Below are 26,438 nucleotides of genomic sequence, written 5' to 3' on the forward strand. Positions count from 1 at the left end.
TGTAAGTGCCCGGACTTCAACAGCCATGGCAAATGATGTGGTTTCTCTTGCAAAAGTGCAGTAAAAAGCCAGGCTGCTCTTCATGCCTTCCTCTTTTGTTTACTGGTGATTTTCCCAAAATTAAATGCTGCTGACGAAAGGGATTGCTCAACGCATCAGAGTATGTGTCCCACTGGGTCTGCAGATTGTCTGTCCTTCTGGCAGAGGCAGTGCAGGACACTCAATGGCCAGTGGTTGGCTGGCCTACAGCTTCCAGCTGGGGCATGTTGGAGGTGACACGTGGTCCAAGCACAAGCAACCGGGGATGCTCAAGCATGAAATCTTTTCAAGGGTACTGCTCTGGTGAAGAGTAGAAATGGTGCTGGACCAACTGGAAACCTCAAGGCCAGGTCCACACTACAAGTAGGTGGTGGGTGGAAAACCACCATGTCTGGCTTGGTGCCCAGAGTGCATGCTGTTGGAAATTCAAGTGTGCTGCAAAAAGTCCTTTATATGTTTTACTTATTGCTGGGCTTTCCAAAGGTGTCATCATTTGGCTGCTGCCAGCACCAGGTGGACACCTGAACAAAAAAGCACTCAATCCCCCCAAACTAGGTTCACTTTATCCTTAGTGACTTAAGTGCTGTTAGCTGGAATACCCCTTGCCAGGCTCACCATGGCCCTCAGAGGCTTGTAGGGTATGTTCCAAGGGTCTGTGCTCCAGCCCAGCTGCCCTGTAGTACTCCAGCACACTGCTGGAAGCTAATAGGCTTTTCCTGAGGATTTCTTAAGCACATAGGCATTAAAATTCTCTCAAAAAACACAGGGAAACAATTAGGGGTAAAACCCTAGGAAAGGAACCTGGCTGATCCTATTGTTTCTGGGATCTGCAGCTTTCCTGTTTACTCAGCCGGGCTTTCAAATTTTTGTCCTGCTGCTTAGAAGTAAAGTGCAACCCAAACCAGTATTTAGTTCCTTCTATTTTTCTTAGTATTCTAGGGACAGCACAGCCCCTTGAAAGGAGGCTTTGCAGAGCTAGAAATTGCTAGGTACTGATTGTTGCTGTGCTTTTCTGCTGGAGACTTGCTGCCTTTGAGGTGAATTAAAATGTTTAAAAATCTCTATTATATAACTATAAAGTCTTCTATGTGAATGAATTGGGAATTGATATACAGCTTCATTGCCTGACCCTGCTCTTAAAAGTTCAATGGGCAATGGAGAGGTAAAAGATCAAATGGACAAGACTGAATGTTCTTTAGGGCTGTCTAGTAACTGACCATCCAAATGGCCTTTGCCCCTCTGATCCACTTGGTCTGTGTGGGTGAGGAGAAGGTTGTGATTTCTGGGGATCTGGGAGTGGCAGGCATCTCTGAAGCTGAGGGTTTTGTCAGCAAGCCGAGATTGCTGGGGGCTCTCAGCTAGACACTTCCTTCCTAACCTCTTCAGCAGAGCACTCTCAACTAAATGAAGTTTTGCCAAAATAAGCATTCCTGCTTAATAGCAGTATATCACCAGGAATGACTTTAAAGCCTTAGGAAGAGGAGTTGTCTGGACACTGTAGCAGGATAAGATTTTTATGTACTTATTTTTTAAAGCACAAGCCTGGATTGCAGAGGCAGGGTTTCAAATTCTTGATCTGAAGTGAACCGGTAGGGAAAATGCCAGATTATTTTTCTGGAGTGAGAAATGTTTTGTACCTCTACCCAGCCTACTCATGGTGTGATGCCCCTGGAAGGAGCAAGGTGCTGATCTACAACTGTGATAACTCATTACAGCTTTGTTCCTGAAAAATGTCAGGGACATTCTGTTTCTGTCCCAGAAAAAGAACAGAAACAAACTTCAAAACCTTGGAGGTTGCTATGAAACAGAAGTGTCTTCCCCTTGGCTCTGTTAATAAAGCCTTTAAGTATACTCAATGCTGAATTCCTTTGCTATTGCTGTTGAGGTACAGTGTCATGTATGACTGGTAGGTATGTATCTTCTCTTGTCCCCAGACATGTCTTGGTTGTGGATTCACTGAACTACTTCAGGTAGAATTAGAGCCCTGCATGCTGCCTGTCCTGTGGTATTGGTACAGAAGTATTTCTGTTCCTATTTTGTGCAGGTAGAGGAAAATAATTTTGATCTTTTAATACTTCAAAAATTTTTGAAAATATAGTTATTTTAGGAAATACAGCTGTCATACACATAACGCTTCTGGTTATTTTTTTTCTCTCTGGCTTTCATGGTTTCCTTAAAAGCATTTGTGATTTCTTAGTGACTTACCTATGGAAAGCTTGATGCAGTTTGCAGGAAGGACCATGTAACCCTAGACTCTGTGTTTTCCCTGCAAGACCCAAGGTAGCTGGCACTGCCTTTGCATCTGCTGCATGCAGGCTTCCTGCAGGGGCAGATTTGGGCTTGTAGAGCACAGATGAGCTGAGGGTCGTGGAGCCTGCTCAGAGGATGCAGTTTCCATCTGCAGTGCTCAGCAGCAGTCCTGTTCACTTTGGATAATTTTGTGTGAGAATCACAATCTGTTCTATGGAGGATGATAGCCCTAATGAGGAAACCTCTCTGTGTGCTGCTAAGGTGTTTTGGAGCCTGTGTACCCAAATGTTTGTCCTCTGCATGCAGGGCTGTGGCAGTGAAGCACGTTGCCCTGCAGCCATAATGTGCTCTGGCTGTGTTACTTGGGCTGGATCCCCTCCCAGGGGTAGATGTCCTTGTGGAGCTTAGGTAGCTTTTGGTCAGTGAACCCCGAGACCCCTTCAGCTGACGTAGTGTGGTTGCTCTCCGAAGTCTCCAGGCTGCTTTAACTTGGGTGCCACTGACTCTCACTGGAGATCAGCCCTGTGTATTCTCTGTCTGTCTGTCTGCAACATGGACCTTAATCCCTTTCTGCTTCTGTTCATAGAAGAGGTGAGTTTAGAAGGGACCACAGACCCTTCTGGACATCTAATCCAGACTTCTCCTTGGAGCAGGATCAATGTTGAATTCAGCCCAGGTTACCCAGGGATTTGTCCAGTCTCATTCTGGAAAGTTCCAAGTTCTGCTCCAGACGTTTGTTCATGAAGTGATACAGTAACTCCCATTGGTGTTGATGCCAAGGACGTCTCCCTGTGTAGTTGTGCCTCTTTGGATTTGTTCTTTGTTTCTTGCTCATGACCATCATGATTTTCCAGGTAGCAATCACAAAGCAGACTGCTGAGCCCCTGCTTGTTAAGCATCAATTATAAGATGACTTTTCAGATGGGGTTGGTTTGGGTGCTTACATCTGTGTAACATGGAGATACTGCCTTAAGAAAAAACACTTAAGTGACTGGAAAGAAGAAAAAGGAGAAGTTGAATTGGTGACCTCTCTGCTGGGTCACTTATTTCTGTAGCTGACTGCTTGGGAACATGTCATTCAGTGCTTGTGCAAAGCATGTGCTGGGCAGGGTTGAGGGATGGCTTTATTGCCCCTGCTGGTCCCCTTGATGGGATATGCTTGCTTTGAAGGTCTCTGGACTTGATGTTTTCCTACTTTGAGACTTTCTTGTCAATTTATATTTTCTGCAGAACTTCATGCATTCTTTCAAGGAGCAAACACCTAACTGATAAATTTACCAAGCCACATTAAGAAATGAGAAATGTTCCTCTCTTTAGGTGTTCCCTGAACCTGAACCTCAGTTGCAGTAACTATAGCAGTAAATGAAAGGTGTGAATTGTCCTGGTCTCCCCAAAGGGTTATTAAACATCTGAAAGACAGCAGTGGTGCTTGGGCCCTGGAGCTAGGGAGTGCTTCTGATATGGCAGAGACTAACATGCAAGTTGTGTTGCACAACTGAGTGTTAAGAAAGAGTAGATGGAGCTGACTGACCCTTCTTATAGGTGAGTGTGGTGGAGCAGCTGTTGCATCCTGTGACTGGAGCTTAGAAAGGACCTGAGCTGTTTTGAGGTGCCTGAAAAGCCTTAATTCTGAGTTTATGTTCAGAGCTTTGAAGTTTTGAAATGTTTGAAAGTAAAAAGATGTGGCTAGAAAAAACCTGGAATGAGTTTCCCCTTCTAGCAGTTTAGAACCCCTCTCCACATTACATCTTCCTGGGCTGATTTCTGCTACTGTTAGTACCAGGCTGATCTCTGAATTTGAGTTTTTCTACTGTTTTGGAAAGCAGAAATTGAAGTAGAAGTAACATCTCAAGAAAAGCAGGAGGTGTGTATGGAGTGTTGGCTGAACAAGCCTATACTTTTTGTGTGTGTGTGAAGGTGAGAGAGATGCAGAAGGCCCCTCTCCACTCCACATGCCTGGAGCCTGCTTCAAAGAGATCACCCAAGCTGGAAGGGTGGGCTGAGCAGCCCAGAGGAGCAAATGGTGCTCATTTCTGAATTTACAGTGTTTCCTCCTCTGCCCCTACCCCCTGCAGACATATGAAATTACTTACCTTATTAATTCCAGAGACTTTATTTAACAGAATGTGTAAATACATATAAACATCTACTTGATCTGCTCTGGTTTGCATGTCTAGGAGCAGTGCTTTACAAAACTTTGCTCCCAGCCTTGGGGCAGAGGAGGAGGAGTGGAGAAGGAGCTCATGCATAAGAGGCATGCACCTCTTACCTTTGCTCAAGTCCACCTCTAAAGCAGCCCCCTGACCTGAGCTGGTCTGGTATGGCAGCCCTTGCTGCCCAGGGCAGGGTCACCCCAGCTGGGCTGGGAGGCTTAAAGCCCTTCCCCCCTTTTGAAGCTTGGAATAAAAATGGTCTGTTGTGATGGAGTGGGAATGAACCTTGGTTTCATCTGCCTTCGTAGCATCCTCAGGATTGATCACGGTATGCTAGTCTCCCTTTCCAGGTCATCATCCTTGTTTTTGCTGATGTTTTGATTATAGCTGGTGATGTTGAGCTCCTGAAGAGTGGATGTCATCAGTTAAATGGCCTTGTGCCACTCAGCTCTGCAGGTGTTGGGAGGAGCCCTGCTGGGCAGACATTGGGTTGCTTTGATGACCATCTAGTTGGAGGCTTGACTTGATGCAGAGCAAGTGATGCGAAAGTTTTTTTCTGCTCTTTGTTGCTGAGCCTCAGGTGGTAAATTCTGCCAGATGCCAAGTGCTACCAAGGGAGGGCAGTCACTGTCCTAATGAGTTTAACAGGTGTTGGGCAGTTATCCATCCTGGGACAGCAGTAGTAGCGCCTCAAATTTGTTGTTCCAGTGATCTTAAGGATCTTTTAAATGAAAGGAGAAGAAAAAAAACCCAGTTCCTTCCTAATCCTCCTCTGCAGCCAGGAGGGTTTTTTGGTGAGCAGCAGGTTTTCTGGGAGAGAGAAGGAAGAGACTCGTGGCCAAGTTGTACTGGGAGTACGGTATAGGGCAGATCAGTGGGGTGATGCTTCTAAACTTAACTTGCCCCTTTTCAGTGAAATTAAAAAACCAAGAAATTGTCTAAGGTGTGTTCTGGGATTTTAAAAAAAATATGAGATTACTTGCTAGAGCATGCGGTAGGCTTGGAAAGCTTTTACACTCCAGATTTTGCTTGTGGTGAGGAGGGAAAAACTGGCACAGTCACTTTTTCATTAGAGGTTAGAAATAGGTTTCTCAAGAACCTCTGTTGGCATCTGTGGTTTTTAATCTCTTCAGAAGGTGAAGAGGTAATATTTTCAGATAATGTAGCTACTGAAGTTACTGCTAATGAAGGTGGTTACTTGGTTTCTGAGGAGCATAAAAGGCTGGAGCAAGATCAGATTGTTCACTAGCACCTCAGCAGATAAAAATACCCCATGGATGTGTTCTGTGTGGCATGCTGGAAAGAAAACATTGGAGTTATTCAGTTCTGTTGATGAGATCTGTATTAACTCTGGGAGAAACACTCAACCATGCATTATTTGGTGAAACTCCAAGGGTAAGTGGGATTAATGGTATCTCAGCTGTAATTTTAGTAATTTCCAAGTGGTAATGGGAATGTCCAGAGGCTCCTAACACAGTACCACTGTGGCTGCTGCACAAGCTTTGTATGGAATTTGTAACTTTAAAGAGCTCTCTGCTGGTTGGATTTGGTGATTGAGTTTAAGAAGGTTTTTGGGGAAGTGAAGGGATTGACAGCATGGATGAAACTTTAAAAAGTTGAAGAAAGGGGAGGAAAAAATAGAGCAAGGGGAAGACCTGAGATGGAAAAGTTGGTATAGGAAGCGGCATCTTGGACGCTTTTGGGAATACCACAGTGATGCTGGATATCACTGGAGTCTCACTTCTGAGGTTATGGGGCTCTGGTAGCATTTGGCAGAGTACCTGGTGCAGAATGCCTTATTCCCCATGGACCACTGCTGTAGATTATTTAAACTCTGCTGACTTCACTTGGAATATCAGTTAAAGCTCTTAGAACTGATTTTTTCTGAGAGACTCTATGTGCCTATACAGTCTCAGAACTCCTTCCTGCCTTTTTTTCTGAAGTTGGGATGGATTGGATGGTAACTCAGTGAAAGGAGCAAAACATCTTAAGACACTGAAGTGCTCCAGCTGTTAAGCCAGCAGCTTGATGCTGTGATTTGCTGGATAATGCCCTAATGTTAAACGTGAAGTGCTTGAATGAGTATGAAGTCTTCTGCTGAGGTTTTTGGGGAGTAAAAAAGTGACCACCACTACCCCCTATAAACACTTCTCAAAGGAGATGGCCATGTAGTCAAAGACAGAAATTTCTCTTGGCTGTCCTGCCACTCCTCATGGGGAATGTGCAAGTCTGGAGCACACTCTGACTACAGCACTGGCTGTTTTCCTGTCCCTGATCCGTAGCTGGAATTGGCTTCAGTTCCCTGCATGTTTGGTAAGGGCCTGCAAGCTGAAGCAAGAGGAAAATGGAAGAAGCAAGTGCTTCTGTTGTGCAGAAGAGGGATGGGGCATGTGCTTTATGGTGACAGCTCTTTCATTTAATCTCCAGATTTGAAGCACGAGTGATTTATCTGTTGCTCATGGCGCTTGGCAGTTGCCCTGTGAAATGTGGTGCTGCTGTCAGATGGGCTCTGGACCCTTGGCTGGGAAGCTTTGGGTCTTGTGCTCAGTGGGGTGGGGTGAGCTGTGGCTTTGGAGCTGACACGTGGGAGCAGAGATGCTGGATTTGCTCTACGTGCTGTTCTGCAGCTTGTGGCCCAGTGGGGCTGCTGTGAGGAGGAGAGACTTCCCACTGCAGCTGCAAGTTTAAGGGGTAAACAGGAGGAAAACCAAGAATGTTAGTACAGTTTGTGCTGGATTGGGCTGTCCAGACTGTGAGTGATCAAAAGGGAGCAGATGTGGTGCGTCTGAGCAGATTTGGAAGCCCTGGTCATTCTTGGCCATTCTTGGGCTTGCAGACTCAGCTGGATGCAGGACATTAGGCTTCTGCCTCTGAACCACACTGCAAACCTGAATTGCAGTCATTTCTTCCTAATTTTTAATACTTTCCCTTTGAGAGAATGGTGACTGTCTTGAGGAGGGGTGGTGATTTTTCTGAGCAGACCAGAGATTAATGCTGCTCTTTGCCTGCAAGTTCTTTATAAAGCTTTTGTTGTTTTATAATTTCCTTTTACATAGGTTTGAAGGTACTTCCCCCCCCCCCCCCCCAGTGATGTTTCATTTGAGTACACTTCTAAGATCTGTGGCTAGTGGCGGATATTAGGCTTGAGGGATTATCCAAAGACCTGTTGGAGCACTTCATTGTTAGACTCAGAAGTGGGAACTGGGTGAATTAGTTGCTTATAAAAGGATTTAATAGCAATGTGAGAAAAGGGGGAGCTGTGAGTTTCCTCTCTGTGCTGGCACTCAGCATCCACCCAGTCCTGGAGAACAAGCTCGGAGATCTCATAACCGGGACTTACTGATATTTTTTTTAGTTAAATGCTACTTTAAACACTGTTGAAACTATCCTGTGCAAATAGAATTGGCACAGCTCCATGTTTGTTTGCTATAGAGATAGAAATATTTAGGAAAACTTTGCTTAGCAAATCCACCTTTTTCAGTTGTAAAAGTGTCTGTGTCAGAGGGACCTTGGAAGCTCTTTGTGTTTTGGAGAGGAGTTGAATCTTGAGAAGAGCTGATTACAAAAACCCAACAATTACAATTATTTTTTGAATTGCACTAATACAATATATGACTGCAGCTAGACGGCACAATGATTTTCCTCTGCATCTTCATGCTCACAGATTTATCTGTTGAAGTTCATCTTATTTCCAGAGCTTACTGGTGTGTCCATGAAAAGGCTGGGAACAGTCTGGCTGTGTTTTCTCAGGAGCTGTGGGAGACTGAGCTGGGGGAGCATAGATTACTTTTCAACCAGCAAGTCTGGAGGAGGATATGCTCGTGTTGGGCAATGTGGTTTAAATTTGCAAGCTGTTACTATCTAGTCACTTGGTTAATGAAGCAGTGAATAATTTGTGTACTTAATGTTCCTGGGAGATTGAAATGTACTTAAGAAGCCAATCTGTCCAGCTGCCTTGTCTTTCTGCAACAGAACTCAGCATAAAAAGTAAACAGACCTGGTTAGGTGACCAGCTCAGTAATACCTGAGGAAATGAAGCAGTGTGTGATCAGCATAGTGACTTACTTATTTATCAGTGACCTTGACATGGATGAAAAATACTTTGTGTACAATTTTTAGCTGCGCTCTCTCAGACTTTCATATTCTTTTGGGTTTTCATGATTCTTTTTTTTTCCCCTCCCACTCACATTTACTTACCTTCAGTACTTAGGGGTTTAGATAATTTCCACTCTTGGAGCTGAAGTGAGAGGTAGGAGGTTAAGCATGAATGCTTCCTCAAACTCCCTGAAGGTCGTCTTCCCATGTTTTCCAGAGTAAGTTCTGCTTAGTCTAGCAGTATTTTACCAGTGATTCTGCTCTGTGCCTTTATCCTCAGCAAAATCAGCTATTCCAGGAAAATGCCCCCTGCTAAATTGTCAAGACTGTCAACTTTTTGTCCTTCATCTCCACCATCATCACTGTCCTTCAGAAAGAAGCAGTGCAGATCTGGATCTCTTTATACACTTGTTAAAAGAAATGTTAGTTGCTTGGTTTTAGTGGACTGAAAATTAAATTTTTACTGCTATCCTTAGATTGCCAAAAAGTAATTGCAATAAAATTTCAAATAATTTCTTGCAAAAGTAAAACAATATGATCTGGAACTGATTAGATCATTGCTGGTATTGATATAAGGCTTTCTTTTTATTATTTGTGTGAACTCTAGTGTATCTAAGCATAGGCCCAGAGCTTATTTTTTTAATAGCAGTGCTTTGCTTTGCATTGGCTTGTATAGGGAGACCTGAAATTAAATTAGACTGTACTTGAGTCTTTTTTTGTGTGTGTGTGTCTGTGTGTGTTAAGAAAAGTCAGCAAGTATTGGGTGGTACTATGTGCTGGTAGTAGAAACGTTGAATGAGCTTAAAAATTACTTTTTTTTCCTGACTTGTAAAAGAAAATAGAATATTTATTTCATAAAAAGGCTTTTTGAAGTAAAATACTACTCTTTTTTTGTAGTAGTACAAATAATCTACAGCAAATATGGGGTCATCACACCGTGGTGGAGGGAAATCTGAGCATGCAACTTGTCCACGCATTTGAAGTACTTTAACCCTTCTTTTTTGGAAACTGGTAACAAATCCATTCACTAAAACTGCTCTCCAGGTCTTTGGAGGAGTGAGACATCCAAGAAGGTTATCACTGTCCATTTACTCATCCAGAGGGAGGCTGCTCTATCTGATATTGCTGCATAACTTTGTATGTTAAAGCTTTTTTCCTGACAGTGCCCCTGAGAGGCTTGTGCAGTTATTTGCAGTGACTCAGGCATGGCTGTTAGCTGACTCTTTGCAAACAGTTGTGTTCCTCCTGCTGGAATGCATTACCCTGTGGAAGTAACACTCACCTAAGAATTTGGTCTGTGCCCTGTCATGTCTTACATAGTTTCTGAACCCTTTGCTCTTCTGCTTGAATGGGTAGAAGAAGCTCTCCACAATAATGACAGTTATTTTTAATGTTAAGGGGAAAATCAGCCAAAGAGGGACCAAAGAGGGATTCAAACATCATCTCTCACATCTTTTGCCTTCTGCAGTCAGGTGTGACTCTGAAGTAATTCTTCTTGTGGAGTTGAGATGATGCACAGATTGCCTCCTAAAGCTCAACCAAGAAGCTGACACATAGGAAGCCCTGTGTTATTAATTCCTCTGCTCCCAGGGCTCCTTCTCACCCCACTCCTCCTGTTTTACCAAAACTGGGAATTCAGTGTTATTTTGGGTGAGTGGCTGCAAATGTCTCACATTACCCACTTGGATCTTGGCAGTCATTAGTATTTCTTCTGCTTGTGTCCATCTGCTGCCTTGCATTTAAAGAGTCCTTCATAAGTCCTAGCAAGTCTTCTTTTCAAACTGAAGTAGAGCAAGGCTTTTCACTTTTAATTTAGTGTGGAGTTCAATAAGGAGAAGTTTGAGAGTAGAAGGAAGAGTCAGTGTTGCATGTGCTTGTGGTGAACCCTTTCACCACTGGCCCACTGCATTTGCAGCATTGCCTTTACATGGACAAACCCTGGGCTTGACTCATTTTCTCCTTTCAGAGGCTCTTGCAACTAATGAATCTCCTGTTTTGGCTCTGAATTTGATGTCATTGAAGTAGAGACCCAACATGAAATGCATTGTGCCAAAAGAAGACAGCTGTCTACTATGGCTATGTATGCTGCTCTTAAGGTTTTAAAATTAGCTTTTAGGGTTTTTTGCCTATGAGTGCAAATTTTGCCCTATTAATTGCTTTAAGGATAAGGACTGATATTCAGTTGAAATCAGAAGTCTACCGGGAAGTGGTAAACTTCAAAAAATAATTACGTGATCAGACCATCAAGGAAGCAAATTTGTACTAGAATGTGTACTGTTTGATATATTTTGGATTTTCCTCCATTTCTATTGCACTGTTGTACAGATCTTTTTTTGAAGTGATACTGTGAAGATTAGCATTCAGGGTTGTGTGGTTGTAGCTTTCTGCAACTCCTGAGAGAGGTACCTGTCTAGGCAGGTATGGAGGAACAGAGACATGGAATACTGTGGAGCCTTGGAAGTCTGAGCTTTTGGAGAAGCCAAACCCTCATTGCTGAGCCTCAGCAATAGATTGATGAGTGTGATGCTCTTCGTCTTTCTTGGGGTATCTGTAGATTGAAGGACCACAGGTAAGTTGGTTTGGGTTTGACTTACCACTATATTTAAGAATTTAGTGGAAACAAAGCCTTGAGAGCACTGTATTGTTTGAGACTTCACAAAGGCGGAGGCTTTACAGGTGGGTCTAAGTGGCTGTTTCTTTCCCTTTCCCTAAAAAATACTATCAAAAGTGTCAGCATGCAAACTTAGTATCCTGAAAGGAGAGGGCAGAAGAATTCTCTTGTCCCCTGTTTTGTGGGCTTCTACTGATGGACCACAAATTACTTGAAGCTTTAATGCATGGTATTTTACATTACTGAGTTATGAGAGTTGTCATTTAACTTCAAAAAAAACTTTTTCATTAACCTACGGATTCTATATTTTAAAAATGAATGAATGTACTTAGCAGTACTAATAAGAAAATGAATTTTAAAGTTTCTCTCCTGAGAAAAATGTCTTCCCTCTGGTAGAGTTCCCTTGGCTTCACAGCAGTGTAGTGTGCCTGAAGAAAATCTCATCACTTGGCATTCAGTGCAGATGGTTAAACTCACTGTCTGTGCAATGACCCTCTTTTGGGCAGTGCTGTTACCTAAGGAAATCCCTGCTTGATGTTCTGCTTGAAGAACATGTGCAGGAATGGACAGGGTGTGCTGTGGTCCAGCAAGCTGTGGCGTGTGCTCAGGGATGCAGAGTTTGTCCTCCTGTGTGCACGATGGTCCTTGTTGGGAGGCCCTGAACCATCTGGGCATGAAATGCATTCCTCTGCATAGCTCCCACCAGGCTGCTCAGCCTGTTTTTGGCAGCACAGCTGCCTCACTGCTCTGCTGCTTACTAGGTGAATTAATTGCACATCTGGAATTCCCAGAGTTGCACTGCATCCCTGCCACTGGGAACCAGGTGCTAACATTTAGCTTCCTACCACACTGTATGGCCCAAGTTTCAACACCACCACCTAAGCTTAGAAAATTAGAAGTTCCTGCAGAAGGTCTTTTAAATGCATTAATGTTTAATTTCCTTGTATCTGCTGGGGCTGATGTAGGAAAGCACTTTTTCCAGGAAACTCGTTTGACGTTATACTGTCTCAGCAGTATCCCAGGTGGTGTTTGGCCCCACTTCAGCAACTCTTGTTGGTGTCTTCTCAGTCCTTCCTTTACAAAGCAGCAAAGTAATATCTCAGTCTGTAAATCTCCCTTATACAAAGCAGTAAGGAAAGACTGTTCATGTACCCATTCTTTTTCTTTTTCACAGTTTCTCTGTTCCTGGATGGTCAGCCTTTAGCCTGTAGAAGGAATTTTGATCTGTAGGTAGCTTTCCAAAATCAAGGTCTGGTGTGGATACGTTGAGATGTTTTGGAGCCTGATGTGAAGCGGATCTGGCTCTCTTCTAATCTGTCAATTAAATCCAGAGCTGCAGATTTTGCAGCTGGACCTATCAAGAAGTCTGGACTTAGCATTACCTTTGAAGGATCAGCAGGGAAGCATCCAATTTTATTCTCTTTGTTCATGGTATTCTAAAATAATTTACAGAATTGCGTCTGTCCCTTCATGCTAAGCCTTCTCAAGTACTTGTGTTTTTTGGCCAAACTCTTTTCTCAGAAATAGCCACTGCATTAAGTAGTACTTTGTCCTTCGTGTGTCTCCAGATGGGATGTGTGGGTGAACATGAACTCACACACTTGTGTGTTTAACACACTGTTGTGACTTCCACAAGCACTGTCACTGTGTACAAATTATTCTCCAGAGGTTGAAGGCATATTCTGGCTGTTATGTGGGAATCAGGAACTGGAGTGCAGTTCCTTCTCTGCTTCAGTAAAAATTTGGAAGAGCTTTGCTTCTAAATTCCCAAAACATATTTGAAACATAACTCAGTGGCAAGCTTTGTTTTGGAAATGACCTCGCTCCAGCAATGGTTTTGTCAAGTCTGTTTATCCCAATTTCTTCCCCAGCTTAATAGGCTGAGAAAGTAAAACCATTGTGTGTGTGGGTGGTTGAAAATGGGCTCTATGGATATTGCTGCAATTTGTGTTTCATAAATAATGGTAGCTTGTGCATAAGCCTGTAATTGACTGAAAATGCATTAAAAGTTAGCATGAAGGCAAGTCGACTGCTGCTTAAAATCCATTGCTGGAGTCTCTTGGGAGGAGGGGAAGATGGAGAGGCAGGAGATACACAAACTGTGCGGCATTAAACAACATGATTCAAATGTGATCAAAGTTAGTTTTCTTAAATGTTTACTGAAGAGGGCAAAACTTAAATACTTGAGAAAAGAAAGCTGTTGATTCTGCATCAGGCCAGGTGATGGATGTTCACAGCAACAGTATTATTCCCAAATAACAGTGCTGTTAATTATGGCCTGTGTCTGAAAAAAATCTGGGGCTGGTGAGTGGGAGTTGGAAAGGCTGAAGGGAGAGTAAAACATCAAAATTCCAAAGAATTCAACATTCTGTGTGAAGAACGTTTCTGGCCTCTCTGTGGCTGTACAGCCAGCAGTGCGTGAGTCAGTCTGGAGGGTCATGTTACTCCCAGAGCTGCTGAACTTGCTGCTGCTTAGAGCACTCATTGTATGTAGACATATCACTTAATTTGTTCTTAATTAAGCTCAACAATACGAGCTGTGTGTTTTTGATATCTAATTCAGATAGGAGCAAAGCCAGGTGTTAGAGCTGTTGCAGGCTGTGAGCACATGTGGGTCAGGGGTGAGTAGGTAAAGTGCTGCCTTTTGACAGGGGAAAAGGCTTCAAAATGTTATTTAATAGAAATTAGTGGCTGATTATCGTAAGTGATGGAGCCATTGAAGTGGGTGGAGCAGCAGTGCTCCAGTGGGAGCTGGTGTGCCCACCTTCAGGAGTGCTGGGTCTGGAGCAGGGAGCATCTCACCTACACATATGGGCACCATACAGAATAATTTTCCTGCTGTCTTTGGTCAGGACACCTTTGGCTCTGATCATCTGGGTTTGTTGAACTTCTGAAACTGAAGCATCACATGCTTTGACTTTAGGTGTGCTGGTTCAAAGAGCAGGGGGAGGACATTGAGCTGCTGAAGGGTGAGGCTCCTGGGAGGGTATGCAGAAGGAAAACAGGCCTCAGGAAAACCTGCTGATATTCCTGCACTGACAGCATTCACAAAATGTTTTTTATTTCATTTTTTTCCCCTTCAGAAGTCAGTAAAATCTAGGTGTCCTTTAAAGAAATCGTTTCCCAATTCTCACCAGATTATCTGATACTATATTTCTTGCAAGGTACTGCCCTACAGTCCAGTAGACTTTTTCTTTCTACAGGAAAATAATGTTTTTGCCAGTTGGCCAAATACCATATTTAAAGAAGCTGTAACCTCAGTTTTCTGTAGCCATTTAAACTTTTGGAGTTTGAAAGTAGTTTTTAGTCTCTTTCTTCTCAGCTGTTCTTCCATCCCTGCATCTCCACCTGTTAAAAGGTACAGTTGGAGCTCAAGATCAGGAATACTCCCTCCAACACCTCCTACTGCCAAATTAAAATTTCTGAGGGGAAACTATTGAAATGGGATTTGCTCTTTAAGGTGAAGACTATGAAAATGACTTGAAAGTGGGTAGGACTTGTTGCTTTCTTGTGATTTCTGTGGAGATGTGGTCTTACACAAGAAACATTCATGAAAGATGCCTTTCCATGTTACTGAGGAGATCAAGGATGGAAAGTGTCCAATTCGATGGAAAGCTTTTGGTGCGTCTTCTCTGGCCTGCTGCTGCCACCAGCTCTGATCTTCCTGGGGCTGTGGTGCTGGTAGTTGCTTGCTTCAGATTTTACTGGATGGTAGTCGTATCTCCAACATGAGAAAAACTCTTCAGAAAATGTAATCTTGCTTGGTCACGAAGGTCCCACAGTGACTTGGAATATGTGGGAATTGTCAGTTTTCAAGGGTTGTTATTACTGCATGCACTGTTGGTGTTGTCATTGGTCTGTCAATAATGAAAGGAAGGTAATAACTGCATTCTTCTGCCAAGAATAAAAGCAAAAGACAGATTTTGTCTTTTCTGATATATAAATTTTTCTGATTTTTTTTCTTCGCTTCTTGGGTAAAACTCCTGTTTTCTGAGAGTTAACTCCCACTTTCCTGTGTTCCTTCAGTTGTGGGAGTGACCTGTTTTCACCCATACCAATTGTGTACAGGTTGTGGAGGAGCTTCTGGACCTTTGATACAAGCAAATGAACTTTCCAAGGATCCCAACCCACAGGAACACCAATCCAGCTTGTTTTGGTGCTGATTCTGGTGGCAGGAGGTAGCTTTGCAGTCCTGATACATGAGTGAGATGGAGCCCTCCCTCCCCAGAATGGCCCATGGCCTCCTTGATCGTCTGTGATCTGCTGTGCTTGCCAAGCGCAAAGGGCCTTTTTAAAACCAGCTTTTATCGTTTGTGCTGAAAAAGGACTTTGAGGCTTCCTGTGCAGCTAGGATTTTTGTGTTGGACATGGGATCTTCCCAGTCCCCAGTGAATAAACACAGCTGGCTGTTTTGGGAAATGGACTTAACATCTTTGCATCAAAGCTGTACAAATAAGGCATCAAGCTGCACTGAATTAATGGATAAGGTTTTCTGGCTTTTACACTGACTTAAAAGTGATCAAATAAAAAAATGCATTTTTCGCAAGGCTGCCTTCAGCCCAGAGCAGGGGGAAATAAGCCTCCCCCCTTTGGATACATGACTAAAACAAGCAGCCTCGATGACCTATCAATGTTGGATTATCATGCAATAATTTACTGGGCAGCCTTTTGCTGTCCAGAGCCGCCCACGCACAGGAGTCAATGGTGCCTTTGTTTGGGAGTGCTGGAAGAATGCATGATCTAATGGGGTGGTGGGAGTTTGCCTTCGTTCCAGCATGCTCCAGGCTGTGCTCATTCCCCCAGTGTCCCAAACACATTTCCTTCCTCTGTCCCCATCTTAGAACGGGCTCCCAGAAAAAACAATCCATGTTTGTGTCTCCATCAGGCTTTTTTAAAACCCCAGCACCCGTCTGTGGTGGAGCTCCACATGCCAGAATCTTTGGTTTGGTGGGGCATGGTTTAAGAGAAGACTGTTAAAATCCTTCAGGCCTTTCTTGTTCACGATACATGCGCATAAACCTTGAGGCTCTTCAGATGAGGACAAGAAAATAAACCTAAGATTTATTATTACTGGTTTATGTTCCTGTAAAGGCTACAGCTCGGAATGTGAGACCTGTTGTCTTTGCTTCTGCATGGAGTTGTTTCCCTAGTGGGATTCCTCAGAAAGTGGAAATCATTCACTTTCCTTTTTCAGATGCTGGATATCCCATTTTCTATGGCAGTACCAGTGCCCTTATCTTTCTCCTCCTCTGCAAATTTTCTCAGAAAGCTAGGTTGTAGTTGTAAAGGACATTTGCTCTAGAACTTAAAAAATTTCTTGATTTTGGTCATGAGTGTGGTTTTTTCATGTACATGTGATGCAAGCAATATAACTTAGCATTTATGTGTCTTGCAGCTGTTGGGCTGTTTTTTTAATGAAAGTACTTTATTCTGAAGGATCAACTGTCTCCAGGTGTTTCTCACTCTCCTCCCCTCCTTATAAACTCTGTCCTGCTCTTGTTACCCATCTGCATGCTGAAAAATCTTGTCCCATTCCCATTAGATGGGATAACTCATTCTCCTTAAATATTGCCCTCTCATTTGCTGCCCCTGTGATCCAGGAGGGAAGGCTCTGGCAGGGTTTCTAGCAGGAGAGGCTGAACAAAGTTCTGCAGTAGCTGAGAACTTGGAGTGGCCAGTTGGCTCAAGATGCAGCAATTGGTCTTGAAGAAGACCTTGTGAACTTGCTGGCATCTGTCTGCTGACATTCAGGTTTCTGTTCCCTGCTAGGAACACGCTGCTTGTGTCAGGTTCTGGGATCTGTGTGTCTGGAAGAATCGGGGCCAGTCTGTTTTGCTCATGGCTGGTCCAGCATCGTGCTGGGTGCTGGGAGAGCTGATGGTTCAAGAAGGGCAGAGTTGAGACAGGAATAAGGGTGAATGGCATGGAGCACATTTTGGTCTAGTAACTGGGAAAGCTGGCCTATCTTCCTGGGAATGATGGGGAAACAGGTCAGAAGAAAAAAGCAAAATGAAATGCCAATTGTATTTGATTGCTCTCTGTTTTCACTGCAAAATGGAAATGAAATCCAGTCAAAAACCACTAAGGAGGCTTTATTTGTTACTGGGTTTGTTTTCAGTACTTTTAACCTTTACTGAGACATAGGTTGTCAGAAAGTACCTGTGTGAGAAGAGCTGCCTTGAAACCAAAGGAGGAGCCAACCAAAAGAGAAACAGTGAAGTTTAACCATTTCATTACTACCCAGTGGATTTTGTGGAAAACAAATCTTCAAAGGTTTGATTCTTTGCCCAATGCAGTCTTCTCAGGTGGATTCGTTTTTCCCTCAGCAGAACTCAGTGGCTGTATGCAGGAGAGGTAGCATCGATTCTTTCCGTGTGCCAGTATTCGATTGGACCTATAATGAAGGAGGCTGAGTGTCCTCTGGGCTTATCTCACCCAGGCATCTGCTCACAATTCAACACTTGTAGTCATGGTGCCAGCTGGCGGGACGGTTTTCCTGATGTAAATTATCCATCCGTTCTGAGGGGCCTAAATACAAGGAGGTCTTTTGTGTGTAGAACGAATTCCTAACTTCAGGGAAAAGGGAGGAGTTTCTGAAGATCTAAATGGCATTGGCTTATATGGGTTTTAGCATGGCACATTTCCTGCTGGACTTTGGGATACTGAATTTGGTGATGACCCAACTGAGCGAGGGCTGTAATTGCTGATGACAGCTGGGCAAGCCCCGCAATGTGAGCAGGTTGTTTGGGGCAGTATTCCCTCAATGAAACAATGCTGAACATTTTCTGCTGCCTCTCCAGGCACAGGACTTGCTCATTCCTTTGAATCTGTAGTTACAATATTGTCTTGAAGGCTTGTATGTGTGCTTACTTACAGTAGAGAAAAAGATTAAAAGTTATTTTCATCATCCTGAATTGTCAGAGGGAGCTGATGATCGTATCACCTTGTCACTTGCTGGTGAACACAACTACTATCATAGCAACTCACAACTACTACTCCAGCTCCATGCCTCAGAAAAGATGCATTTTTTAAATGTGTGGCTCGTGATTTTGAGCTCTGGATGCTTCAAACACACGTCAGGTTGCCCTTGTGAAGTGCTGAGCTCATGGTCACTGATTACAGCGTTTGGAGTTCCTCCTGCAAAACAGATCTGTCACTTCTCAATACACGCAGGGAAATACTACCTGACAGTTGACACTATCAGACAGTTCTAAGCCAAACTGAGCTCCAAGTCAGTACTGGCTTCTAGGAAGAGGAGAACAATGTCTTTTTGTCTTCTAAATGTAATGTTTAAAACTGCCTTTCACCTGGTTATTGCTGTCACCATTTCTTAGCGTAATAGCTGTATATGTTTATTCAGCCCGGCAAGACATGAAAGCAACCCTGGCTGCTTATCTTTGCTAGAAAAAGTCTCTGCAGCCTCAAAGAACTGCCAGGCTGTTAAGCACAGTATTTATGTTCAGTGTGAACAGTGGGGAAACACATTTCCACACTGTGTCAGCTGGTCTTGGGTAAACTCCATTGTTCCAGCAGTATTTCCCCTGCAAGGCGCTGCGCAGCTTCTCTCTGTGCATTAACTGCATTCCTCTTTAATGCCATTTACTGCCCTGCTCAAGGAGTTACACTGCCAGCTGCCATAAATGTCTTTTTCACGTGGGTTGCTCACTTGGGAGGGGTTTGAATGCATTTTCTTGGCCTGCCATGTAAAACTGGAGTGAAAAAGGGAGGGTCCTTGCCATTTAGCAGAAGGGGTTCCCAGGGATAATGTTTTCATGCTGCCCAGAGTGCAGTTGGCATGTGCTATGCCCTTAGCTGAGCTGGGGCTTTCACAAGGAGCAGTAGGAGACCCTGTCAGGAAAGAGGGATCATAATTCAGTTCTACTGGAGAGCGAAAAAAGTAGTTATTTTCTGGGGCAAGCAGCCTGTGACCCTGCCTTTCATCTGGAGCAGAAAGTTGTGTGTGTGAGTGAAAGCACATGCTCAGCCCCCTCATCATTCCCAGGATTCTTTTGAAACATTTCCTCCCCATCTTGATGAAGCCCGAGCACAGGGGTTTTGCTTCACCCCAGAGGAATGCAGTACTAGTAGGAAACTAACCACCGCAATTCAAAAGAGCTGGGTATTCCTGACAATTCAGCTGACACTGTTTAATGAAGTGACCTTCATTATTGTCTCTGGCTTATTTTTTTTATCCCCTCTTGTCTTAGGGAATGGCTGCTCTTTCCTGATGTTTTCCTGTTTTCACTTGTCATTAATGTTGCCCAAAGAAATCCCACCAGGGCTGACTTTCAGCAGTAGATTTTGCTTTATCTTCCCATGTGAGCTTTCTCATTAAGCTAATGACACTTTTACTACTGATAAAACTATGATAGTAGTTGTGTTTTTTAGTTGCTCTCCATCCAAGATGTTGGTGAAGTTCTGGGATAGGCTGCCAAGTTGCAGGTCAACATCACAGGGGTATGCCTGCAGAAGAAGGAGTATTTGCTTCCTGGGCCCTTTGCCTTTTACCTGGAAAAGGTGTGAAGTGTATCCTGGGTTTGTGTACCATTGACTTGAAGATGTTTGTGTGTCTCCAGCCTATTGTCTTGTGTCTGTCTTGAGTTCCTGCATGTGCACTTTGCTCCTACCTCAAGCATATTTTGCCTTCAGTGAGGAGCACCCTTTGAGAAGAGCCCTTGTAGTAAGAGAAACAGGAAAGCTGGGTGGGTCTGATTTGTACACAGGATGCCTGCTTCTTACCTTTATTGCAATTCATGAGAAAAACACTCCAAATACACAGGAACAGGATTCATCTCTTGTGTTGGGCAGGAAGGGGAAGGAATGCCTAAGCTAAGTTAGTGCTGATCCTTTGGAAGAAAGCAGTTTGGCATTAATGGTGGTGCTCGCTTCTCACTTGTCTTCTGTGTGTAAGAAGATCTCATTAAATAATCAACCCCAAACCAACAGTGAGCTGCTACTGTGCAAGAGCCACGACTGTGAATGTCTGGCTTCCAGTCGTGTGCTTAGGTCATCCGTGATCCATGCACACGTGATATAAATAGGAAGGGGTATTTTGTAGGGACTATCAGGGGGCTTGTATCTGTATAATGTCCCAGCTGTCCTGCATGTCACACACAGACAATACTATTTGGTGGATAGTTTAAACACTAGATTGGCCTTTTTCCATTCTTGGGTGTCATGGTTTGACGCTGGCCAAATGCCAGATATCCACAAAGTTCACTTACTTTTGTTACAGCTGAGCAGAGGAGAGGGGAACAAATTTAACAAAGGGCTCATGAGTTGAGATAAGGACTGGGAGAAAACACTTTAAGGGTAATGGTTACAAAAAAGTTATAAAGTAAATTTATTATTAACAGAGTGAGAGGAGGATGATGAGAAATAAAAGAAGCCTTTAAAGCACCTGTTTTCCCCCAGCCCCTCCTTCTTTCCCGTTGACGGTGCAGGAAGACAGGGCATGGGTGTTTTAGTCAGTTTGCCATTCGAGATATTTTTTTGTTCTCTCAGGGAGAGGAGTCTTTCCTCTGCTATGCTTTGGGATCCCTCCCATGGGCAAATAGTTGTTGCAAAACTTTTGTGGTGTGGGTCCTTTGTCCACAGGGTGCAGTCTTTTAAGGATAGGCTGCTCTAGTTTGGAAGCAAGGGCTTTTTCTATCTCTGGAAGCAGGTGCCCTCTCTTTCTCTACTCTGGTCTCCCACTAGACTACGGCTTTCCCTGCCATCCACTCACTCCTCTTTTCCCATGGGCTGCAAGTGGATCTCTGCATTCCCTGTGGACTTCATGCATGGCAAGGGGACAGTTTGTTTCACCATAGTCCTGTCCCTCGCCTGCACAGGAATCTTGGCTCTGATGCTTGAAGCACCTTCTCCCCCTCTTCCTTTTCCACCAATCTTGGTGCCTCCATGTTGTTTTCCCTCACACGTCCTCACTTCCTCCTCTTCTCTTAGTAGAAGAAAATCTGCTGCTTGTAAGTACCATTGCAAACAAGTTCCACTGATTCAAAGATTCTTGTAAGATCCCACAGTGCTGAGAAGTTGATCTCCTCCAGGTTCCATGTCGGGGACATTGCTCATCGTGCTTCTGCTGCCAGCCAAGCCGCCTGGCCGTGCGGGCAATGGCGGCTGCCGCGGTGCTGGTGCTGTTTAGTGCCTCTGTTCATGTGGGGTGCTGGGAGGAGAAGCTGCCACCCCTGCCCTTCTGCCTGCAGCACGGCTGGCTGGGGGTGGCCATGCAGGCAGGGCTCGTGTGGGCTGCCCCAGGATGGTGTTGGTTGTGGTGCACTGCCACACGCCACGCCAGGGTTGGCCCCCAGCAGCAGTGCTTTGCGAGCCCTGGAAGAAGAAACTATGCATGCGCTGTTTTCATTTTCTTCTTAAACATGTCATCACAGAGGCATTACCAGCCTCTCTGTTTGGGCCAGCAGCATGTCCCTCTCTGGAGCCATCAGAGATTGGCTCTCTGTTGGACATGGTGGAAGCTTCTAGCAGCTTCTCACAGAAGCTTTTCACCCCTGTGGGCCTCCCTGCTATCAAAAACCAGGCTATGCCAAACTAACACATTGGGGAATATAATTTTTCAGGTGCTGTATATCTTGATTTTTACCTTATTTTTTTTCAGGTGTGTTGGTTTCTGGACCCTTTGCTATGCTTCTTCTGCTACTTTGGCTCCTCGCTTGTGCCATACAGGCTTTGGGTGTGACATGCCTGATGCAGGCTGGCCCCTGGCCTAATCACTGGGGGCCTGCAGGGCAGCTCCATGGTTCGTGACCTAATTCATGGCTGTCGGGTTGTGCGTGTGTTCTTTGAGGACGCTCTGTTCTTGGTGCATGGTGCCTCTGGTCTGCTCTCACGTGTGAAGGAGGTGAACACTTCAGCGAGTGCCAAGCCTCATGTTAAAATTTAACGCGGTGCAGTTCATTCATTTTACAAGTTGAGGTTAAATATGTGTGACTTTTACAGGTTGAAAAAACCTGTTTCTCAATCAGCTGAAACTCTTCTAGTAGCTTTTTTTTTGGATCAACGAAAGAACCGGTGATGGCTGCAAGTTCTGCTTAGAGCACTGTTTTTCTTGGAAGTGGTGGGAGCATAAAAGAGCATGGCAGGGACTGAACACCCGAGGTTTTATTCCAAACAAACTCAATGTTGTTTTAGCAAGCTCCCTACATGCTCCAGGATGTCCTAATTGTACACAGTCTGCTTGCTGAAGTGGATCAAGAACAGCTGGTACACAGCTGTATGCCTCCTCCTGGGAATCCTTGGCCAGCCCCTTGGCCTGTGTGGATAGCAGACGAAGGTGGCTGCAGAGTAATGTGGTCCTTTTCTCTTAATGGGTTCTCTCAGGGATGTGACTCCCCTGGGCGCTTGGTTTAGGTGCCTGGGGGTAGATGCTGGAGTCACTGGAGAAGAGCCATTAGGCAGGATGATGTGCTGATTGCCACAGACCAGTTAGGAGGGGAACAGAGGACAAGGAAGTGGGTTTTCTTTCATTCTTCTAGGAGATGGAGAACATGGGTAGCTGGAAATCATTGCACTCTGATCTTAAAAATGGCTTGGTGACTTTAGTCAAATGATGTGGGAAGCTTAAACCTCATTTTGTTTTTCCCAGGGAATGAGTAGAATAGGGCTGTAGTTGGTAGGTACAATGCTGGAGGGAAAGCTTTGTCAGCTGTAAAAAGAGATTGAAATATTGTCTATTTAGGGAGGAAGCAGAGGTACAAACCAGGCTCTACAGTGTGACTTACTCCTCTCTGGTTAATACTGTTTCTGCCATACATATATTTGGGAGAAATATCATCAAATGTCATTATTAACTTGGGCCAGGCCTTAAATACACACAAACTCCTCAGGGTCTGATGTAGTCTGTGATCTGTTAAGGATGTATGTGGAAGAGAATTGCAGCTTCTGAAATGTGTTTGTTTGCAATAAGCTTTTAGGTCTCTTTATTTATCTATTCAGCCTGCCCTCAATCTGCTTTCAGTTCCTTCACCTTGTCTTTACTTGGAGATACAATACTGGACTGGAAGAAATGGTTCTGGTGTTGCTGGACATGCTCATCCTTCTGCATAATGCTGGGAGATGTCTCTGCAGAGAGAGAAATGCAGTGCAGCTCTTTCCATTCTTTCTCAGTTTCGAGTCTCTCTCACAGGTGTGTCCTCTCCCCCACAGGAAAAGCCTTTGACATCACGTACGTGCGCCTCAAGTTCCACACCAGCCGGCCCGAGAGCTTTGCCATCTACAAGCGCACGAGGGAGGACGGCCCTTGGGTGCCCTACCAGTACTACAGTGGGTCCTGCGAGAGCACCTACCGCAAAATCAACCGCGGCTTCATCCGCACCGGGGAGGACGAGCAGCAGGCGCTCTGCACCGATGAGTTCAGCGACATCTCCCCTCTCACCGGAGGCAACGTGGCCTTCTCAACGCTGGAGGGGCGTCCCAGTGCCTACAACTTTGACAACAGCCCTGTGCTGCAGGTATGCGAGCAGGACTGCGTTGGTCAGGTGGTCTGAGTTGAGTCTTCGTGTTGAGTCGCTGTGCATGGTGGCTTTGTACCAGCTGGGCTGCCCTACAGCCCTTACTCATAGTGAAAGGCCCTTGCACAGCTGAGTTGGGGTGGACAATCCACAGAGATGCTTTTGAAGGAAGAGTTGAACTCTTGAGTCTATTGATAGTAAGTTTATGGTACAAAAAAGCAAACCTGGTGGCATTAAGGGTGATTTATCAGTAGGGATGATGGAAGTCATCAGAGGATGAATGTAGATCTCTGCCAGGTTAGAAAGCAGCTGTGGACATTCGGCTGTTGTTTCAGATACAAGGACACAGAGAAGGTAAACTCTCAGTCCAGTTAATATTTGAGGCATCTGCATGTATATTTCAAGCAGAAAAAAGTAAGAAATACAAGATTCTTCTAAATACATAAAGCATTACAGGAATCCCTACCCTGTTCTCTTCCATGTGTGTTGAAGCAGAGAAGTTTGATTTTACCCTTGGTATTTTTCTCTTACAGGTGGCTTGACAAGGGGGTTTTGGCAGGGGTTTTTTGTTGTTGAACATTCTTGAGTGTTTTTTTTTGCATTCACAGGAGTGGCTGGGCAGTGGTCAGGAGCATACAGTTTATCTGATTTACTTGCCAGTTTTTGTGTTCTGCTTGATGACTTCTCCAGTTTATATTGCAACTAGGAGCTAAAGCTGTGGGGTTTGCCTCACTGGGGCTCGTTGTCTTCCTTTCAGAGCTGTAATTACCATCACTTCCCTTTGCTCTTAGAGTAGCAGGAGTAGACTGAGACAGGCCCCCAGCAGGCTCAGGGCTTGCCTGTTTCCAAATCCCAGGCAGGAGAGCAGAATCTGGTGGGGCTGATTCTGCGAACTAAAGTGAAATGAAAAAATAAGATTAATGGGAAAGGACAAAGAACTTCTGAAGTAGAAAAGAACCAGTTTGGCCAGCTCATTGATGTAGCCAACCCTTGCAGAAAACTATGTCTTATCGTTTAGGTGAATAAGGAGATTTCAAGTTAGCAATTGTATAATTTTCTGATAAGCTTCTCTATGTAAGGAGTAGAGATCTGACCACCAGTTTCCTAAAATACATACCACTCCTGGTGTTGCTTTTTAGAACTGAAGTAAATGTGTATATTGTGATTGGTATTTCCATGTGTTTACATCAGTGTTTGTAATTCAGTAAATAAACACTGCATTACTGGCTGAGCAGTGACACAGGTGCTGCACAGTTGTACATACAGGAATGTTTCTTTGTGTTCTTTTTTATGGTGTTTGAAGGAAAACAGCTTTGTAAAAGGTGTAATAAAACCAAGGAGCTGCCAGTGTCAGTGGCTGGCAGAATGTGATATGAAATTTGGCAGCAGGCTGTATGTGCTGGCTGCTGCTGCACGAGGGCAGGGCAGTGTGTTACAGACACTGTGTAAATATTATGAAAAACTCTTGTGTTGCAAGTCAGATCTGTCTGTTTTTCTTCCTCAGCCTCCCCCAGCCTCACTCATTTGTCTGTCTGTATCTTTTAGTCTGGTGCAATATGCCTGCAGACAAACGTACCCTAAAGCTTTTCCCGTTGGTGCTGCATAGCTTTGCAGGGAAACTACAGCCAGACAGATCCCTACAATTAGCAAGCTGGCATAATTGCCTGCCCTGCACTTTTTGCTGGAGAGGTTACTCAGTGCTTCCCAGCTGAAAGCAGTCAGGATGTGTAGAGGCATTGGAAAGGGTCTCCAGAGATGAGAAAGGGTCAGGAAAACCCATTTGAACCAAGAGGATGTGGCATAAGACTTCTGGGGCAGCTTGTGAGCTCCTGAGGTGCAGAGGGGAAAAAACAATGAGGAAGGAACCAGCTGCTGAGGAATGACTTCGTTGGTAGAACTGCTAATGATTGGTACTCTCTCAAGGAAAAGGGTGTTTCATCTGATGGGCTTTCTGTCTGCTCTAGGAATGGGTGACAGCTACAGATATTAGAGTGACCCTCAACCGTCTGAACACATTTGGAGATGAAGTTTTCAATGACCCAAAAGTTCTCAAGTCTTACTACTATGCAATTTCTGATTTTGCTGTGGGTGGTAGGTGAGTAGACAATAAAACTCCGTGCTTACTAAAGTTTTTGGTTAGTTTTACTAGACTGCTTTAAAGATACCGATTGTATTCACGTCATACCAATAGGCTCTGGTCTTTACTGACTGTCCTAAATCAAGAATGCATTAGAATGAATTTTACATAACTTTCAAATATTGTAAACAAGCTTTTGTGGCATAACTTCAGGGCTGGCAGAGATAATTTTTTTTTATTGAATAGATGAAACATTAAGTGATTTGAGAGGGTAAATGGTAAAAAGAGTTAACTGAAATTAAAAACAAAAGAAGAAAATCTTTTCTGCTCTGTGGTTTGTGTGGTTTTTAATGTGTTTTTAAATTATTCTCTTCTGTGTCTGTACTCGAATAACAGTAAGTAGAAAATCTCAGTATCTCTACTTCACATATATTGAAGAAGCTATCTCCTTTGGAGGTCTGGAACATGGTACAGCGTGGTTGTGGTTGTCCATTCCTTTTGCCAAAGTCTATTATAGAATGTTTTAACCTTAAGTAGTTGATGATAAAATGTTTTACTAAACAGAGATGAGACCACTGCAGGGTTTTGGGCTGTTTGCGTATGGCGGTCCTGAGACTGGGATTTGGCCACATGAGGATTTGTATTGGCTGCACCACCAGTCTGGAAGTCCCTGGGCTTCTGTATTAGTCCCCTTTGTGCTATTTAGTTTCCTACTCATACCACAATAGCCCACACTCATTGAACAT

The 26,438-nt window shown here is 44.2% G+C and overlaps 1 protein-coding gene across 1 annotated transcript in view; it reads left to right on the plus strand.

The window, feature by feature from the left end:
* The window catches only part of LAMC1 (laminin subunit gamma 1), a 67,649-nt gene that overhangs the window by 19,996 nt on the left and 21,215 nt on the right, over nucleotides 1–26,438 (plus strand). Inside the window, exons 2-3 of the mRNA XM_038143944.1 lie at nucleotides 23,311–23,615; nucleotides 25,580–25,710. Of these exons, the coding sequence (XP_037999872.1) occupies nucleotides 23,311–23,615; nucleotides 25,580–25,710 (436 nt within the window). The remainder of the gene's footprint in view (nucleotides 1–23,310; nucleotides 23,616–25,579; nucleotides 25,711–26,438) is intronic.

This window comes from Motacilla alba, chromosome 8, assembly GCF_015832195.1.
Source record: "Motacilla alba alba isolate MOTALB_02 chromosome 8, Motacilla_alba_V1.0_pri, whole genome shotgun sequence".
Lineage (NCBI taxonomy): Eukaryota > Metazoa > Chordata > Aves > Passeriformes > Motacillidae > Motacilla > Motacilla alba.